The sequence below is a fragment of the Schistocerca cancellata genome, chromosome 3 (genome assembly GCF_023864275.1).
Source record: "Schistocerca cancellata isolate TAMUIC-IGC-003103 chromosome 3, iqSchCanc2.1, whole genome shotgun sequence".
Classification (NCBI taxonomy): domain Eukaryota; kingdom Metazoa; phylum Arthropoda; class Insecta; order Orthoptera; family Acrididae; genus Schistocerca; species Schistocerca cancellata.
The window spans coordinates 635,523,502-635,544,027 of record NC_064628.1 but is presented as its reverse complement, the minus strand read 5'-3'; the positions used below and the strand labels follow the sequence as shown (position 1 = coordinate 635,544,027).

At 43.6% G+C, this 20,526-nt stretch overlaps 1 protein-coding gene across 1 annotated transcript in view; it reads left to right on the top strand.

The window, feature by feature from the left end:
* LOC126175576 (fatty acid synthase-like) overlaps positions 1 to 20,526 on the top strand; it is a 218,957-nt gene that overhangs the window by 196,104 nt on the left and 2,327 nt on the right. The window contains exon 22 of the mRNA XM_049922434.1: positions 7,463 to 7,705. Coding sequence (XP_049778391.1) covers positions 7,463 to 7,705 — 243 coding nt within the window. The remainder of the gene's footprint in view (positions 1 to 7,462; positions 7,706 to 20,526) is intronic.

Below are 20,526 nucleotides of genomic sequence, written 5' to 3'. Positions count from 1 at the left end.
TTATTCCGTAACGAAATTTGTTGCAAGTAATATATCTCTACTTTCAACTAGTAGCTTAATACATAGTATCAATACTAGGAATAAGAAAAATCTGCATAAAGACCTACAATCACTACCTTTATCCAAAAACGGGGCCCAATATTCAAGAAGGCACATTTTGAATAAATTGCCAGCAACCATTAAAAATTTGGTTTCACATAAAGTACAGTTTAAACAGAGTTTGAAAGACTTTTTTATTGGCAACTCCTTGTGCTGTATAGATGAACATCTTAATAGGGACTGTTAGACCAGCTTGAGTAAAAATGTCTTTAGATTTCAGTTTTGACAACACTTGGTCGCAACAGGCAAGATTAGGTATTTTGTGTATGATAAATTTATTAAAAGTGCATAACTGTATTTAATTCTGACTGTATTAATTCTGTAAATATTAGCAGTTTTAGTGTACTGTGATGTATTCACCTATTTTGACAATCTCCTAACAAATTATGATAGTAGTGAGTATTATATACAAGTGTTTTATGTTATGTATACTTTCTGACTTGTTCCACATCCATGAGAATCATCTCATTGTTTGGGTCTGTGGATCAAAAATTGAATCGAATCTAATCTAATAAATACAAGAAAAGTGGACTAGCAAATCAGACAGAAAGACAGTATGGGTAGTATTGTCAAATACAAGTTTAGGACTGTTGGAGTACCAAAGAACAATAAGGCTGTTACCTTTTTATGAGCTGCAGATCAACGTATTGCTTTGGATGCTCTTTATTCTTAGAGGTAATTAAGTAGTTGATTATCAGTGTTCCTTGGTTAGCTCAGCAGTAGAAATGTTCTTGTGAGAGTTCTATTTAATGTTACGTCAAATATGGTGCTCAACCATACTAAACTGAGTTTAATCGCCTACAAGTGAAGACCACCTGGCAGGTGTTAGTTGTTCTAAAGTGCTTTGAAAGATTGAGCTTTGTTCATAGTTTGTCAAGTGGGTGACTTCTTGTAGTTGTGACCTTTCCTCACAATATCAGGAAGTTTTATGTTAGACTTCTGAAACAATGTTACATTCATATTAGCCAGTCTCGGCGCTTGACTGGTTACCAAGATAAATATATATTGTATAAGAGTTACTTTTCAGATCAGACCCATTTGTAAATGTGTGTGTGAGTGACTTACAATCACAAAACTTTGTAGCGACGCAGCAGCGCGCTAATTCAAGCTCGCCGTGTGTGTGTGTGCTGTGCGCGTGTGTCAGTGCAGTGGTGCTGTAGCAATTACTCTACGCGACGTTGGTGTAGTTCCGCGCCCAGCCTCTAGAGGCGCTGTGTTTTCTATCTTTTATATACGTTCGGTTTATTGTTATTATTCCTTGTTTTATTGAGTAATGAGTAGTTCCTTGCCTCCTGACTTGTGTGGACGAGTACTGTTTCCTCTCCTAATTACGGAAGTTTTCCGAGGATTAAGGATACTCTGCTTAGGCCGGAAGCAAATTTTATAGCTCCGATCTGTCCATACATGCCGGGCGTCGCAAGATACGCGTTCGCAATAAAGTTATTGTTACTCAACTGAAGGTCTTCATTCTTCCGAATCACGTTAAGCAAAGGTCGGACAGCCACCAGTTTAGCTGTACCCGACAAGTGGTGACCCCGACGTGATTCAAGCAGAGACCGGCGTGATTAAGGAGAAGCAGCCGTGAGCTACGTAAGTAACGAGCACATAATGACCGAACAGCAGGCCGTCTCCCGGATTGCAGTCCGTTTGCCGCCGTTCTGGCCCGACAATCCGGTACTCTGGTTCGCGCAGGCAGAGGCAAGTTTTAGCTGCGCTGGAATAACGGTCGAAGCAACTAAATTTGCGCTGATTGTGAGCCAACTCGACCAACGTTATGCAGCCGAGGTGCAGGACATAATCACAGCACCGCCCGAGGCTGGAGCTTATGCCAGGCTAAAATCAGAGATGATTCGACGGGTGGCCGCGTCACAAGAGGACCAGATACGTCAGGTTCTGACACAGGAAGAAATTGGCGACAGGAAGCCTTCTCAATACCTGCGACATCTACGCAGCAAAGTTGACACCGTTACTGTGCCAGACAGTCTGCTCAGAACACTGTGGAGCAGTAGGTTGCCGCCGCAAATAAAAGCCATAATCGCCTCACAAACGGACATGCCGCTGGATGACGTGGCGCAGCTAGCAGACCGGATACAGGATGCGATCACACCAGCTCCGGTCAGCGCAGTCGCGGCGTTGGACAACAGTGCAAACAGTACCGCGTCTGTAGCACGAGCCGACCATGATTCTCTCGCTGCCAAGGTTGAGCTTTTGTGCACCCAGGTCAGTGCGCTGCTGGCACGTGACGACGACAATAATAGAAGAAGCCGATACAGACGGCGGCGTTCGAGAAGCAGATCTTCCGGCGGTACTACCACTCCGCAAGGCGAGGTACCGTTGTGCTGGTACCACCGACGATTCGGCGATCAGGCAAGGAAGTGCACATCGCCATGCTCGCACCCAAACGCCACCGGCGGTCGACAATAGGCGCAACCGGCTGCCAGTTATCCTCCAAGCGCCTGTTCGTTACCGATAGCAGTTCCGGCGTTAAGTTTTTAATAGACACGGGGTCGGACCTGAGTATCATACCACGAACAGCCATACATCGTTGCCGGCCGCCAACTGCCTTCCGTCTGACGGCTGCCAACAATTCTTCCATCGCAACATATGGCACACAGAGGATGGAGCTTAATCTCGGCCTACGTCGCGCGTACGGGTGGAATTTTACAGTGGCTGACGTCACGGAGGCGATCGTCGGGGCTGATCTTCTCGCACACTACCACCTGCTGCCGGATGTCGCGAACGCACGCTTGGTGGACAGCGTCACTGGCTTAGCAGTCACGGGTTTCCGTCGCGACACCGCAACGCACAGTGCCAAGTTGGTCCATGCTACGGAGGGTGAGTACACTGAATTACTGCTTAACTATCCGAACTTGACCAGGCCGCCCGGCGCTCCCAGGTTCATACCACATGACACGGTGCATCACATTCAAACGACGGACGGTCCCCCAGTAGCATGCCGACCTAGGCGTCTCGCTCCGGACCGATTGAAGATAGCGAAGGCAGAATTTGACGCCATGATTCGCGAGGGCATAATGCAGCCATCTAAGAGCCCGTGGTCCTCCGCATTACATCTTGTTCCGAAGAAGGGTGGAGCTTGGCGCCCATGCGGTGACTACCGTGCGCTTAACGCGCGAACAGTGCCGGACAGATATCCCGTTCCGTTACTGAGGGATTATAATCACGCTCTACATGGTGCCACGGTGTTCACAGTTCTGGACTGCGCTAAAGCGTATACACAGATTCCGGTGGCCAATGACGACATTCCAAAGACTGCAATAATAACGCCTTTCGGTTTGTTTGAAAGCAAATTTATGACTTTCGGTTTACGCAATGCCGCTCAGACCTGGCCAAGGTTTATAGACTCGGTTCTCCAGGGGCTGCCGTTCTGTTTCGCCTACCTGGACGATGTGTTAGTGTTCTCTGCTGACCACGATCGACACCGACAACATCTGCGAGAGATTTTCGAGCGGTTGGAGCGTTACGGTGTCGTCTTGAACGTGGACAAGTGTGTTTTTGGGCAGTCAGAGGTGACATTTCTTGGCCATAAGATTTCTGCTGAAGGCTCTCTTCCTCTGTCCGAGAAGGTGGACGCTATCTTGCAGCTACCCCGACCACCTACGATCAAAGAATTACGTTGTTTTTTGGGGATGCTCAATTTTTATCGACGACACCTTCCTCACGCTGCGGAGCTGCAGGAACCTTTGACGGCGGCATTATCGGGCCCTAAAGTAAATAGCAAGTCTCTGATACAGTGGACAGAGGACATGTGTTCTGCGTTTGAGGCAACAAAGAGGAGCATGGCCGACGCGGCGCTTCTCGCACACCCACGGCTCGACGCGCCATTAGCAATTGTTGTAGATGCGAGCCAGACGGCGATCGGTGCCGCGTTACAACAATGGTCCGACAACGCATGGCAGCCACTGGCGTATTATTCCCACAAGCTTTCGCCTGCACAGACAAAATGGAGCACATATGACCGTGAGCTCCTGGCAGTATACCAGGCAGTGAAATATTTTCGCCCCCAGGTGGAAGCGCGAACTTTCACGATATATACAGACCACAAGCCACTCACGTTCGCCTTCCGTCGGAATAGTGTCAACTGCTCTCCCCGTCAATTTCGTCACCTTGAGTTCGTGGCCCAGTTTACTACCGACATTAGACATATTTCTGGGATCGACAACATTGCTGCGGATTGCCTTTCACGGATCAGCAGTGTTTCCAGTACCATAGACTTTCCTGCACTGGCACAGGCACAGAGAGACGACGAAGAACTCCTTGCCTATGTCAAAGACACGGCTTCCGCAGTGCAACTGAAACTCGTTGATGTTCCGGGGGAAGATACACAGCTATACTGCGACGTTTCTCGCGGCCGACCTCATCCCTTTCTGACGCCGGCTTTTAGAAGACAAGCCTTTGACATAGTACATGGATTGTGCCATCCCGGGGTACGCCCGACATTCCGCCTAGTATCGCAACGTTTTGTGTGGCCAGGCATGCAAAAAGACTGCCGCGAGTGGGTCCAATCTTGTCTTCAGTGCCAACGCTGCAAGATTAACCGCCATGTACACGCACCGATCGGCGATTTTCCGGATACCACCGCCCGCTTTGCCCACGTTCATTTAGATGTAGTCGGACCACTTCCACCTTCGAACGGGCAAAGATATCTGTTTACAATGATCGACCGTTTTACACGTTGGCCGGAAGCAGTGCCGGTGGATAATATCACAGCAGACACATTAGCTTCCGCTTTTGCAATGACTTGGTTGGCAAGATTTGGATGCCCACTACATATTACCACTGACCGCGGACGGCAATTTGAATCAGACCTGTTCTCACAGCTGGCCAAGTTTTGTGGTTACACCCACCATAAGACCACAAGTTATCACCCAGCAAGCAACGGAATGATCGAATGCTGGCACCGTTGTTTGAAGGCCGCGCTGATGTGCCACGAAGAAACCTGGACAACCGCACTACCGGTGGTCTTGTTAGGCTTACGGACGACTTTCAAACCAGACCTGGGGTCGTCAGCGGCAGAACTGGTTTATGGAGAAACACTGCGCCTTCCTGGTGACTTTGTAGACGCTGATGCCACAGAGACAGTGTCTACTGGCCAGCCGGATTTCTTGCGACGATTGAGGGACCATGTATCAAAGATTCGCCCTCCGAAAGCCACACGTCATGGCAAGCCGCCCACTTTCGTGCACCAGGACCTGGAACAATGTCGTCACGTCATGCTCCGCACTGAGGGCGTCAAACCGCCTCTACAAGCTCCTTATTCTGGTCCATATGAAGTGCTACGGCGCGGTGCCCACACCATGGATATCCTAGTGAACAGCAAAGCTACGAATGTCGCGTTGAATCGGGTTAAACCTGCGTATGTTTTTCCTGACACCCCACTAGCGGCACCTCGTCACAGGCATTCACCTACCGCTGTTCCAGACACTGACGCCACATCTCCGGCGCCGGCTCTTCAACATCCGCCGCCCAACGCAGCACAACATCCACCTCCTGACGTTGTTCCTCCTCCTCCTCCGACGAGGACGACCCGTTCTGGACGTCGGGTGCACTTTCCGGCGCGGTATCTCGACGCCGACGCTCCGCTTCCGCCCGGGGGGCTGATGTAGCGACGCAGCAGCGCGCTAATTCAAGCTCGCCGTGTGTGTGTGTGCTGTGCGCGTGTGTCAGTGCAGTGGTGCTGTAGCAATTACTCTACGCGACGTTGGTGTAGTTCCGCGCCCAGCCTCTAGAGGCGCTGTGTTTTCTATCTTTTATATACGTTCGGTTTATTGTTATTATTCCTTGTTTTATTGAGTAATGAGTAGTTCCTTGCCTCCTGACTTGTGTGGACGAGTACTGTTTCCTCTCCTAATTACGGAAGTTTTCCGAGGATTAAGGATACTCTGCTTAGGCCGGAAGCAAATTTTATAGCTCCGATCTGTCCATACATGCCGGTCGTCGCAAGATACGCGTTCGCAATAAAGTTATTGTTACTCAACTGAAGGTCTTCATTCTTCCGAATCACGTTAAGCAAAGGTCGGACAGCCACCAGTTTAGCTGTACCCGACAAGTTCATATGCAGCTCTGTTACCAGCAAGCTTTGAATGTGGTTAGATGCTATTTGCAGCTACATGTCCATTCACTAAGCTGTAGGAAGCCTATTTCAATGTCCTTAGGAAATGTAAGAAATTAGCAGTTTTCTCAGTGGTTACGGTGAGGACCCAAAACAGTCAGTAAGCAAGTACTGTTAAGGCGCCCATTCACAACTCGACTGGTCTGCCGACTCGCTCACCAGCCCGCTCTCCAACACGTCCGACTGTGTGTGGATCCAGCGACTGCTTGCCAGAATGTGTTATTCTTGAGTGCATGAGACTCCGGTGTGACATACAAACCAGGTGACATGGTCTACTGTTTTTCGGTGTGATGATGATCTGTGACAATGCAAGGCCGTGTGTTCTGCACAGACACATCGTCTTATCATATCTTTTGGATGGGAACAAGCACCTTACAGTCCAGACCTTGAAAGATGTTTCTTGGCAATCAACAGTTCAACAACAATAAAGAAGTGAAAACTGCGGTCATGGATTGGGGTTCTTCGCAGGCAGCAGATTTATTTGTTGTCAGAATTCAAAAATTAGTTTAGTGGTATGACAAATGTTTGAACAGCAATGGAAACTATTTATTAATGTAGATAAAAGTCAGTAGAATATGGACAAAATATATTTCAGTGCTATTCATAGTATTTTTCTTCTTATTAAAATGAACCTTATTTTAAAAATATCCTTTGTAAAATGTCCACAATTTGTGTTTTCATTCATAAGCAAGAAATTGTTATAGCTAACAACAAAATAATCTTTTGAATAATTTGTAGTCAGCCACTGTGGCCGAGTAGTTCTAGATGCTTCAGTCCAGAACTGCGTTGCTGCTACGGTCGCAAGTTCGAATCCTGCCTTGAGCATGGATGTGTGTGATGACCTTAGGTTAGTTAGGTTTAAGTAGTTCTAAGTCTAGGGGACTGATGACCTCATATGTTAAGTCCCATAGTGCTGAGAGCCATTTGAACCATTTGAATAATTTGTAAACACAACTATATGAAAAGGATAGGTTGCTGCTCACCACATACAGGAGGTATTGAGTGACAGACAGGCACACTGAATAAAGACTGCTAGATATTATTAACTATTGCACTAAGCAATTTGTCAGATGTAGACAAAACGCACAGACATTCAAACATGCACAACTCACACACACATGGCCACTGTCATTTCAGTGCCTCCTCTGTGTGGTGAGTAGCAGTCTATCCTTTATACATTATTGTTGTTCCACCCCAGATTACAACTAATGAAGATTTAAATTTTGGTTACAGCTGAAATCAAAACTATTTTCTCTGCCTGATTGGTGCGCACGACTTGAGTACTGTCTCCACCTTGTTGGTCCACACCACCCCAAAGATCTTCAGTCAGCTCTTGAGAACTGCTACTGGCTGATGAAAGCCATTAATGAATACAGAATTCCTTCTGACAGAGGAGTGAAAGCACCTCTCCTGCTTGTAGCGGCAACTGATGGCATCATTAAACACAGAATAAACAAACGCTATAATTTTCAAAAGGTACGCTCCAACTTTTAATTACAGTGGTTATTGACTAACAATAACTAAACAAAATTTGTGATTTTTATAAGAGTGTCCTCAGCTGATATTGAGATTTGAACTTTAACAGGTGCCCTACACTCTTATATTTCTACACTTGGTACAAAACCTCATATATTCTATGTTTTTCTGCAAGCTGTTGATGTAGTGTCAAATTGTAATGCTTGCACCAGTCACACAGTTTCTTGATACATATTTATTTTTACTTTTATGACTTTCTAAAAAAATATGTCAGTTTGTTTTCGAAGTATTAAGAAGAAAATTTAAGTTTCCTAAAACTTGAATTATGTAATATTTTTCAACAACTGATTCTTCTGTTGTCTTAACATGTAGTGCAACAGTTCACAAAATGTGTAATGCATGTTCTAACAATAAGGATACACTAATGGAAAAGGAGCTAGTGTATTTCAGCAGTAAACAAGAAACTGGAATACACCAAGACAGAAATTGAAATGGCATGCACAATTGTGTGGTCAGGACTCAGTGTGAAGGTTGGCATAAAGTTACGATCAGTGGCTATGTAAATTATTGGAGTTGCAATTCTCTGTGACAGGTAGAATGGACACCATAGCGCATTAGTGTTGTTGATTTTTAGTGCTCTTACTAGGCTCGATGTGGTATATAATGGGCATGAACAGGGTCTGATGTTGAATGATCACTGTGAAGGACATGAGGATGCTGCATATAAATACCTGACAAAGTTTGAAAGCAGCCTCATTGGTTATCTCCATTTGGGCATTGGTTGAATTGTGTGATATCCAGATTTGTGGAGCACTCAGATACGATAGTGGCACGATGTTGCACTGCATGGGAACTTGAGGGCAGGTATACTCATCATCAAAGTTCTGGTCAGTGACATCTGAACACAACAAGGGAGGATCATTGTATTGTACACCACTGAATATTAACAAAAGTATGATCATATATGGTATAAAATGAAATTTGTGACTGGGAGGGAGGATGGTAAGGAGAATGCAGTATGTTATCTCAGATGGGAGAGTCATCAATGGCTGTTGAAGTAATTTCAGGCATGCAGCAGGGATGTGTTTAGGACCCTTGCTATTGATTTGTACATTAATGACCAGGCATACAGTGTTAATAGCAGCAATGCTAAATTATGAAATTCACAAAACAACATATATGTGTCACAATTGAAATCTGTCAAATCATATAAATACCGTGAGTAATAATTTGTCAGTATATGAAATGGGATGATGATAGAGGCTCACAGGTAAAGCAGATGGCTGACAGAGTCGCTTGTAGGATACTGGGAAAGTGCAATCAGTCTACTAAGGAGATTGCTAAAAATACACCTGTACAAACTATCTTAGAATATCACTTATGTGTGTGGGACACATGCCACATATAGAACAAATAGCAGGTACTGAATGCATACAAAGTAGGGCAACATGGAAGGTCACATGGGAGATGTACAAAAACCTGAATTGGTATATGCTTGAAATCAGATGGCCAACTATCTTGTAAAAGTCTACTTACCATGTGTTAAGTGAGGAACTGAGAGATATATTACAACACCTAAGTACATCTCCAATGGTGACCACAAATTCAAAATTAGACTCACAATGTGCACAGAAGCATTTAAGCAATTGTTCTTGCACTCCATATGTGAATCAAATAGGGGAAAAGCCCTAACATGTGGTGCAATGGGTCTCACAGAGTTATTCACTCAAAGATGACATTATCAGAATGCTTGGATCATTAGCAAATAGTATAGCATGTCTAAATGTCAGCTTTGTGTTCATGTGACCCGTATATAATAGAAGGAATGAGGAACCAAGTAACAAGCCTTGTAGTACACCATATCAGACTGGCATTGTTAAGGACTGCACAGTACACTGATGAATGTAGTACTACATTTTCTTTTTCAAAATGGATTTTAAGTTTTGTGCTCTGAATCATAGATACTTCATAGTATTGCAATGACCATTCACACACTTAGTGTGCCACACAAGAACTGCTGATATTCTTAGAGTGTGAAATTTTGATGCATTTGTTGTCAATCAAGACCTCACTTCAAGAGGTGTTACCTTGATTCCTAGGTAATGTACCTGAGGATATAGTTTTATAGACACCAATGAATTCCTTTAGACAGTAATGGCTATGTCAAGAGTGCAGGTGGAAAACTCCTATGACACTGGAACTAAATGGCTCCTACCCTCTCAAAGAAGTATGTTATCAGTTTGAGTAGCATAAGAATGTTCTGCATTAAATCAAATTAATACACAAGAGTAGTGCTTTGTATGTTTAAATTGTGGACCACTCTTGTACTTCTTCCTTTTCTCATTAATTTGCTATTGCAGCCATAAATGAGAACTAATATTTCTCAGCTTGTAGCAAACAACAAAACATTTCTCTACAAAACAGTTGCCATTATTGCTGCTGCTGCTTAACAGGAAGGTCAACAGTATTCAAGCTCAGTGCTATTAGAGAAGTGAGCCACTTGTGGTTGGTTGGTTGGTTTGGGGAAGGAGACCAGACAGCGCGGTCATTGGTCTCATCGGATTAGGGAAGGAAGTCGGCCGTGCCCTGTCAGAGGAACCATCCTGGCATTTGCCTGGAGTGATTTAGGGAAATCACGGAAAACCTAAATTAGGATGGCCGGACGCGGGATTGAACCGTCGTCCTCCCGAATGCGAGTCCAGTGTCTAACCACTGCGCCACCCCGCTCGGTGAGCCACTTGTGCTCTTCATTGAAAGCAACCAAGTCAATAGCAGTTGTCAGCTTGGATTTCATTTTCAAGTGCGTGGGGAGGGCATTATATATTTCACAGGTATACTGTACTGTTTTGTTTTGTCCCCCACACAACATTATTTCAAGCCTGCTTAAAATGCTATTGTTTTCAATAAAGATTGTGGGCTCCTGTTAGTTGAAGGATGACAGCCAACACAAAGCATGCTGAAATACATCATCCAAAAGTGGGATCTGAGTCCAGCATTTGCAATGCTGATATTAAGAAGCAAACTTCACATGCAACATACAGATGGTACATCCCCATAGGCTGACAGTTCTTGGACTTTTGAATCAGATTAGTAACTAAGATGATGTGTGTGCACCACTTTAGACATAATAATTAAAGGTTTTTGTATTAATCTTTATTTTCAATATGATGTGTACACAGGACAGTCACGTATTAAATTTAGCAATATATCAACATCCTTTAACCCAAATACATAATGCGTCTTCAAGACTTAACTTGCAAGTATGTGTAGAAGGAATACACACAGGTTTCTTGACAGTGACAGATGAACTAGAACTAGCAGTAAATGACCACACAGTCTCAGACAACATTAAAGTCTTGTAGGCTACAACATTTCAGGGAAGAAAGTTTTCCAGAGTGGTAATTCTGGCAGTGTTATTCTTATCAACTCAAACAATGGCAGTAACCACATTCTGACCACCATGAACATTATTGCTGGTCAAAGCAAAATCAAATTTCACATCACAATAGACAGAAGGACAATGAAGCAGTAACTGATAAGTGGCGGTAGAAAAATCAATGTTACACCTGGTTTCTATATTATAAATTTCTTAGTAGACAGTAGGAAACCACTTATACACTTAATGAACATTTTGGGGTGGCATCTCACTGACTGAGTACCTATGTGACTGTGTGGTTACTTATATGACAATGCACAATCTGGATGAGGTAAGTCACTGATAACAGTTTTCTAATAATTTCAGCCACTACAAACTGCTACTATCCTGAATGGGTGTATAAAGAAAACACCTACACACTGGTGTGGCAGTGGCAACACTTTGCAATGGCATTTTGTTGATGAATATTGATATTCGTTGTGACCACTGTAGCTATTGTTCATATAGATAACAATAATATTGCCACAATTATTTCTTTGGAAAACTTTCTTCAACATGACATTGTTGCTTACAAGACTTTAATGTTGTTGGAGACTATGTAGCTATGTTCTGCTACTGCAGGGGCATCTGTTTCTGTTGTATTCTTACTTCACATAGCTGCAAATTAAGTCTTTATGATATGTATTTGGAGTGAAGGCTATGCTGATATTGCTAAATTTAGATTAATTGATGATTGTACTGTGCGTGTGTTTTAATAAATTAAATTATACATTGGTCTTGTCGAAAGATGAGAAGCAGTTTATTCCTTAGTAGCCACTCAGGGTGCTCACTGCAGCATGCTGTCCTCTGTGGCTCCCATTGGGTGCTCAGTAGATGTGTAAGCTGTTTATAATGTCTACAGGTAATGTCCTACCATCTACGAACAACTTTGTGATGAAGCACTCACATATAATATTGCTAACACTACTGCTACTGTTACATAACCTTGATGTCTATAACGGTGTAAATTTTTATTTTGCATTCATGAATACTGATGTCAGTGGTGACCACAGTTTGGTTATTGCAGCTATTGTTCACGTAGATAAGAGATGTCACCCTAGTATGTTCATCATGTATACAGGTGGCATCCTGCTGGCTGCAAACAACTTTATGATGTAGGAACCAAGTATAACTTTGCTACTACTGCTCATTAACACATGTGTCATAGCAGATGCCAGGACAAAGGTGGAGTGACAAGCAAAGACAGGGGTAGATATTAGTAAGGTATGGAAATGCAAACAGAATGTATGCTGGACTGGCATCTGGTATTCAACAATTTAAATATATAATTAATCAGTTTGACCATATTCACTTAAGTAGTTATGCTACAATAATTAAGTGCAGAAAACTGTTTTACACTAGTAACTGTTTAACTTATGTTTATTGCCTATCTGGTACTACTGTGTGAACACTGAAATGGTTCACATGTTTCCAGTTTATTGCTACTGTATAAAATCATCTGTGATTTACAGCCCATGTTGTTAGGCACCATTCAGTATTTCCTTATGCTTTTTAGTTGCAACATTGTCACAATGCAGAACACAGAAATTCAGAAATTCAGGAAGTGTACAAATGTAGCATCAGTTTTATGATTTGCAACATTGTCTCACTTTCAAAGGAGTCAAAAAGATATTGTGGTAGGTGAAGTGGGTAGGGAGAGAAAGGAGGAGGAAAGGTTGGAGGGAAGAGTGGATGACACATGGAAAAGGGGCAACAAAGCAAGTAGGGTTGAAACGTGGCACCAGTGAGCCTTCCCCCCCCCCCCCCCTTCTTACACCACCACCACCAACACTGTCTCCCCACCTCTGGTGCAGACTGGGTCAGCTGCATAGCTGCATGTGGCACACAGTAAAGTGGGGGAGTGGATTGGGAGGGGTGACAAAACAGAGGAAGAAGGAGAGTGTGGAGAGGAGGGTGTGGGGTCGCCTGTAGCCTAGCTTCCCATGTGAAAGACACAACCACTACCTTTATTGCCTCTCAACCATCCTCATCCCATTATCCAGCTGGCTGGACTGTTACTTGTCACTGTTGTTGCTATTCACTATACACCCACACCCTCCTTGGCACAGAGCTTGCTATTCACAAACACAATCTCTTCCAACATCCTCTTGACTCTGAAACCACTATTTATTCCTTATACACCTGGAAGACTACATCCTTAGCCATAATTACTTCTCATTTGTGATGACATTAACAAACAAATCTGTGGCATGGCCATAGGCACATGCATTGCACCCTTTAATGCAAACCTGTTTATGAGCCATCTAGAGGAAACCTTTGTAGCCACCCAAGATTCTACATTCATTTTCTGGTTCAGGTTCCTTGATGCTATTTTTATCATCTGAACCGAGGACCAAGACTTCACCTCACTCCTCAACACCTTCTCTCATATCTGCTTTATATGTTCTTCCTACATCTAGTGTGCCACCTTCCTAGTGACTCCTACTTCATCTCTAATGACTCCTTAAAAATGTATGCCCATATAAAGCCCACTAACCTTCAACAGTACCTCCATTCTGATAGATACCTTCCCTTCCTCACTAAAAAGTCTCTTCTGTGCAATCTTACCGTCTGTGGATGGCACATCTGCTGTGACAAACAATTTTTTGCACAATATTCTGAAGGTCTTACTCTGAAATATGCTGGTTGATCCTTCTGCTGCCATATCTGCTGCCGACCCCTGTTACATGGGTCATTACCAAGTGGAAGACCAGGAGAAAAACCTGTCGTGTACACTAACCCAGCAAATCCTAGTCCAGTTCCATCAATGTCATATCTTACCCTATCAGAACTGGGATCATCTATCAAAGTAGTAATATTATGCAAAATTTGTACTGTGGCTTCTGCACAACCTTTTGTGTTTACATGACCACCCCATGGTGGAAGATGCAGCCAAACACAACGTGTTCAACTTCATGGTTGCTTCGCAATGTGTGCCGTGTGGATCCACCTACCCAATAGTAACTTCTATGAATTACATAGATGGGAATTCTCATTTCAGCACATCTTCCGATCAATCTTACTGACCTCAATCTCCTCTAGTCCTATCCTACCATTATCTCCACCCACCCCCCCCCCCACCCCATCATTTTTCCATTACTTCATCATTTTACACTCACACCCTCCTCTCTGTGGTCTCTCTTTTCCTGTCCATTGTTTCCCTTTGCAATCCAGCCCTCCAAATCATTTGCGCCACTTGCAACTCCCTATTTGTGCCAGAGCAAGCTTTCTGGTGTCACACCCGTATCCTGTGTACTTGTTACTTCTGCCTCCCAGCTGTCAGTAATTCATTCAACCCTCCAAACCCCCCTCCCTTCCTTTTTTCCCTCGTCCACTCCATGCCACACAGTGCCTATCCCAGATGAGCAGCAGTGTGGATAGAATGTAGTCAGTTGAGACAATGTAGATAAATTTGTGTGCATTCATACCAAGATACTCAAAAGACTAGAGTGAGGTACCACAGTGTTTAGCACACTGGCCTTGCATTCAGGAGGACGATGGTTCAAACCTACATCCGGCAGTCCTGATTCAGGTTTTCTGTGATTTCCCTAAACCGCTTCAGGCAAATGCCAAGATGGTTCCTTTGAAAGTGCCTGGCCAACTTCCTTCCCCATCCTTCCTCAATCCAGTGGGATGGATGATCTCCCATAAATCAACCAACCTACCAACCAAACTTAAACAGAAGCAGAACCAAAATTAATAATCTGTGGGTACTTATTTGTGATCATTGACTGGAAATTATGAGGAGAATTTCAATATTTCTTGAGCTGCTACATGTCACCTTTAATAATATGTGCTGCTGCCAACAAATAATATAAGAGCATTTTTATTCATTAAAGTTAACTGTGGCACAATGAAAGGTAATATATGCCATGACAAAAATCTTCAGTCACTTATTCAGTTATACAAACTGACATGTACATAGTGATGTTTAAGTTGGAAATTATTCATTCATTCATTCATTTCATACATACACTATGTGATCAAAAGTATCCGGAAACCCCCAAAAACATAAAGTTTTCATATTAGGTGCATTGTCTGCCACCTACTGCCAGGTACTGCATATCAGCAACCTCAGTAATCATTAGACATCGTGAGACAGCAGAATTGGGCACTCCATGGAACTCACAGACTTCAAACGTGGTCAGGTGATTGGGTGTAATTTGTGTCATATGTCTGTACACAAGATCCCCACACTCCTAAGCATCCCTAGGTCCACTGTTTACAATGTGATAGTGAAGGGGAAACATAAAGCGACATGTACAGCACAAAAGTGTACAGGCCGACCTTGTCTGTTGACTGACAGAGACCAGCGACAGTTGAAGAGGGTCGTAATGAGTAATAGGCAGACATCTATCCAGACCATCACCCGGTAATTACAAATTGCATCAGGATCCACTGAAAGTGCTATAACAGTTAGGCGGGAAGTGAGATAACTTTGGTTTCATGGTCGAGCAGCTGCTCATAAGCTACTCATCATGCCGGTAAATGCCAAATGACACCTTGCTTGGTGTAAGGAGCGTCAACATTGGACAATTGAACAGTGGAATAATGTTGTGTGGAGTGACAAATCAAGATACACAATGTGGCGATGGCAGGGTGTGGGTATGGCGAATGCCCAGTGAATGTCATCTGCCAGCATGTGTAGTGCCAACAGTAAAATTCGGAGGTGATGGTGTTATGATGTGGTCGTGGTTTTCATGGAGGGGGCTTCCACCACTTGTTATTTTGCATGGCACTACCACAGCACAGGCTTACATTAATGTTTTAAGCACCTTCTTGCTTCCCACTGTTGAGAGCAATTCAGGGATGGCGATTGCATCTTTTAACATGATTGAGCACATGTTTGTAATGCATGTCCTGTGGCGGAGTGGTTACACAACAATAACATACAGAACCTGCACAGAGTCCTGACCTAAATCCTATAGAAGACCTTTGGGATGTTTTGGAACACCGACGTCTTGTCAGGCCTCACCGACCGACATCAATACCTTTCCTCAGTGCAGCACTCCATGAAGAATAGGCTGCCTTTCCCCAAGAAACCTTCCAGCACCTGACTGAACGTATGCCTGTGAAAGTGGAAGCTGTCATCAAGGCATTACCGATGGAGGGCACCATGAACTTGTAAGTCATTTTCAGCCAGGTGTCTGGATACTTTTGATCATATAGCGTACAGACATACATTGTGTTCAATAAATTCCATAATGAAGGAGAGCCTTTAGCAATGAGAAGTGAGTCAAGTTTGTCTTCCATGTAGGAATTATGCCTTTGACACCATAACACTTTAGTTTCGCTAGTAGAATATTGTAATCTACACAACTGTAGTCCATGGCAAGATCATAGAAAATTCCATTGAACCAGAATTGAGTCTGATAAATGATTTTAAAAATGCTTTCACTGTAGAGGTGTCTTTATGGAAGTGAAACTGAGCTGTTTTTGAAATGTTATTGTTACGAAATTGTTCTTAATACTCTGTTATAAGCTATATTCTAAAACAATTATGAGAACAAATAAAGGTGAGGGATGGATTCATAATTAGATATCACTAGTTTATAGCCACTTTTGTGAGTAGAGGATATTAGCACTAGCTTCAGTCCTTCTGGAACTACACCTTGACTCACTGACTTATTACAGAGATAATTAAAGTAGATTCTACTAACACCCAAACCTCCAGATATCACATACTGAGATAGGTACCAAACATTGTAAATAGAGTATCAACCAAAACACCAGTTGAGTTCATTCTATGTACTGCTGTCCGGTAGAACAGGGGTAAATGGTAATTAAAAATGTCACGAGAGCTACATAGCACAGGACAAGTGTATGTGTGAGTGACAGTTCTGCAGATCTCATGCAGGGGAGTTGGTAGTGTGTGAGACTGACACACCAGAGGCTGCATGTTTAAACCCCACTGATGACAATTTGTTTTTATATATGCATGAAACTGTTATATGGGAGAACATTTCCTGGACATGTGAAAGGGCTTTGCGGAGTTTGTAGCAAAGTTCTTTCGGCAGTCTGCTTTTGCTTTGTTAGTTGAAAGTAGCAAACTTATAGAGTACATTAGTATACACTCCTGGAAATTGAAATAAGAACACCGTGAATTCATTGTCCCAGGAAGGGGAAACTTTATTGACACATTCCTGGGGTCAGATACATCACATGATCACACTGACTGAACCACAGGCACATAGACACAGGCAACAGAGCATCCACAATGTCGGCACTAGTACAGTGTATATCCACCTTTCGCAGCAATGCAGGCTGCTATTCTCCCATGGAGACGATCGTAGAGATGCTGGATGTAGTCCTGTGGAACGGCTTGCCATGCCATTTCCACCTGGCGCCTCAGTTGGACCAGCGGTCGTGCTGGACGTGCAGACCGCGTGAGACGACGCTTCATCCAGTCCCAAACATGCTCAATGGGGAACAGATCCGGAGATCTTGCTGGCCAGGGTAGTTGACTTACACCTTCTAGAGCACGTTGGGTGGCACGGGATACATGCGGACGTGCATTGTCCTGTTGGAACAGCAAGTTCCCTTGCCGGTCTAGGAATGGTAGAACGATGCGTTCGATGACGGTTTGGATGTACCGTGCACTATTCAGTGTCCCCTCGACGATCACCAGTGGTGTACGGCCAGTGTAGGAGATCGCTCCCCACACCATGGTGCCGGGTGTTGGCCCTGTGTGCCTCGGTCGTATGCAGTCCTGATTGTGGCGCTCACCTGCACGGCGGCAAACACGCATACGACCATCATTGGCACCAAGGCAGAAGCGACTCTCATCGCTGAAGACGACACGTCTCCATTCGTCCCTCCATTCACGCCTGTCGCGACACCACTGGAGGCGGGCTGCACGATGTTGGGGCGTGAGCGGAAGACGGCCTAACGGTGTGCGGAACCGTAGCCCTGCTTCATGGAGACGGTTGCGAATGGTCCTCGCCGATACCCCAGGAGCAACAGTGTCCCTAATTTGCTGGGAAGTGGCGGTGCGGTCCCCTACGGCACTGCGTAGGATACTACGGTCTTGGCGTACATCCGTGCGTCGCTGCGGTCCGGTTCCAGGTCGACGGGCACGTGCACCTTCCGCCGACCACTGGCGACAACATCGATGTACTGTGGAGACCTCACGCCCCACGTGTTGAGCAATTCGGCGGTACGTCCACCCGGCCTCCCCCATGCCCACTATACGCCCTCGCTCAAAGTCCGTCAACTGCACATACGGTTCACGTCCACGCTGTCGCGGCATGCTACCAGTGTTAAAGACTGCGATGGAGCTTCGTATGCCACGGCAAACTGGCTGACACTGACGGCAGCGGTGCACAAATGCTGCGCAGCTAGCGCCATTCGACGGCCAACACCGCGGTTCCTGGTGTGTCCGCTGTGCCGTGCGTGTGATCATTGCTTGTACAGCCCTCTCGCAGTGTCCGGAGCAAGTATGGTGGGTCTGACACACCGGTGTCAATGTGTTCTTTTTTCCATTTCCAGGAGTGTAGATAGGTGTGATGTTCTGCCAGACATGAGTGACAGAACAGAGACCACTCATGATGAAGCAGCCAGTCCATTTGTAGTTTCACAGAATAAACATAAACAATCGGAACAGTAGAATATAGAAACAATTGCATCACAACACTTTCACACATAATACTATAAAAAAGTCACAATTGGGATTTGCACCCAGGATCTTTAGTATGACAATCTAACACACTATCAACTTCCTAAATGCATTAGTTATTCACAGTTATGTTTTTACTGTGCTGCATAGAATTCAAGTGGTGGTCGACACTCCATCAACATACATTGGGTACAGATCTGAGTATCTGACTTCTGTAGGTTTGGGTGTAAGTCAGCATGAGATTTTAGTACTTTGGTTGAAATACCATCACTTACACAAAGAGGTACAACTTTTCTGTGATTTAATGATTTTGACAATCTCTCTAGCAGATAATTTGTCAAAACTGATGCCTGATGGTGGGGTATACCTGAGAAAGTTAATGGATGTGTTTTTAGTGGTATATTTTCCACCTGTTTTCTTTTACTGTCAGGAGACTGTGTTGAATTTAGTAGCCAATCAACTGAGTTAGCATCATATGCTTTGTTGCTACTTTAATTAGGGAGTTAAATAACATTTGTCTTATTAAGGTTATTCATCTCATGCCTAATAATGCTTCAATTTGGCTTACTGAGTTTATTCATTCTATATCTAGTAATGTCCCTTTACCTTTGCTTTGTTATTGGAATTTTGAATTGTTAATGCATATGCAGGGTTTTTGCTTTTTTGATGACAAGTAAAGAATTTTGTAACATCATTTGTAGTGCATGTTTAAGTCTTAATTAAGGACAGCTGATTTCATTCTCTCTCTCTCTCTCTCTCTCTCTCTCTCTCTCTCTCTCTCTCTCTCTAAAAAAAAAAGAAAAAAAAAATTAAATGCTCTCTTCTTGGCACAAGATTCTTTAACCTCAAATGTTAGCCTCCTTTTATCCCAGCATCCATTATAATTATTCCTGACTGATTGTAGAAGGAAATTGGATTCATAGTGTTATAAGAATATTTTTGGAAAGACATGCATTTATCAAATACTATGTTCCCTTGGCAAACTTCTTCCCATTGTTCATCCAGTAAATACCTTATGAAAAGTGTGAATGAGTCAGAATTCACAATTCTGTGAAACTGTTCTTTTATCTTCTCAACTAGACCTGATTCATGGGACTGCTTCATTGCTTACAATTAGACAAACCATATATTTTGGGGCTCACAAAATAAATTATCAACTGCTGTTATGCTATGTTCTCCTGTTCTTGTTGAGAATATTACTATGGGTACAAAACCAAAGCTGAACATCAATAATTGTAAGTGAACTTCATTTGTACAATAAGCTCTCTCTAATCTGGCCATTCCTTTCCCATATGGGTGCTGGAGTAGTGACAGTGCCAGATTATTGAGAGTTCTGAAATTTAATTTAAACTCATATGGAATACACTATATTAAATCAAAAGATACATTCACTTCATAGAAAACTTTGTTCTTGAGTGTGTACATATACAATAGTATTGCTCACTGTGAAGCACCGCATCCTGAACTTTTAGTTGTCGCAATGATTATATGTGACTAATGATGATACATGGCTCCAGCACACAACCATTTTACAAGCATTACATCAGTAGTGCATGTATCTGGCTGTTTCACAATATACTCCAGGAAGATGTCTGCAGCTTCAGCATCAGCAGTGCCAGACATCTTCAAATTTTGTGTATCTGACTGTTTTCCCTACTCAGCCATTTAGCAACATATTCATCAATTTCTCTTCCTCTGAGAATGTATAGCACTGTTTAACATGAAATGAAATAACAACATTGTTGCACAGGATGATTCATTTCTGCTTGATGAACAAGAACCTGGATGTAG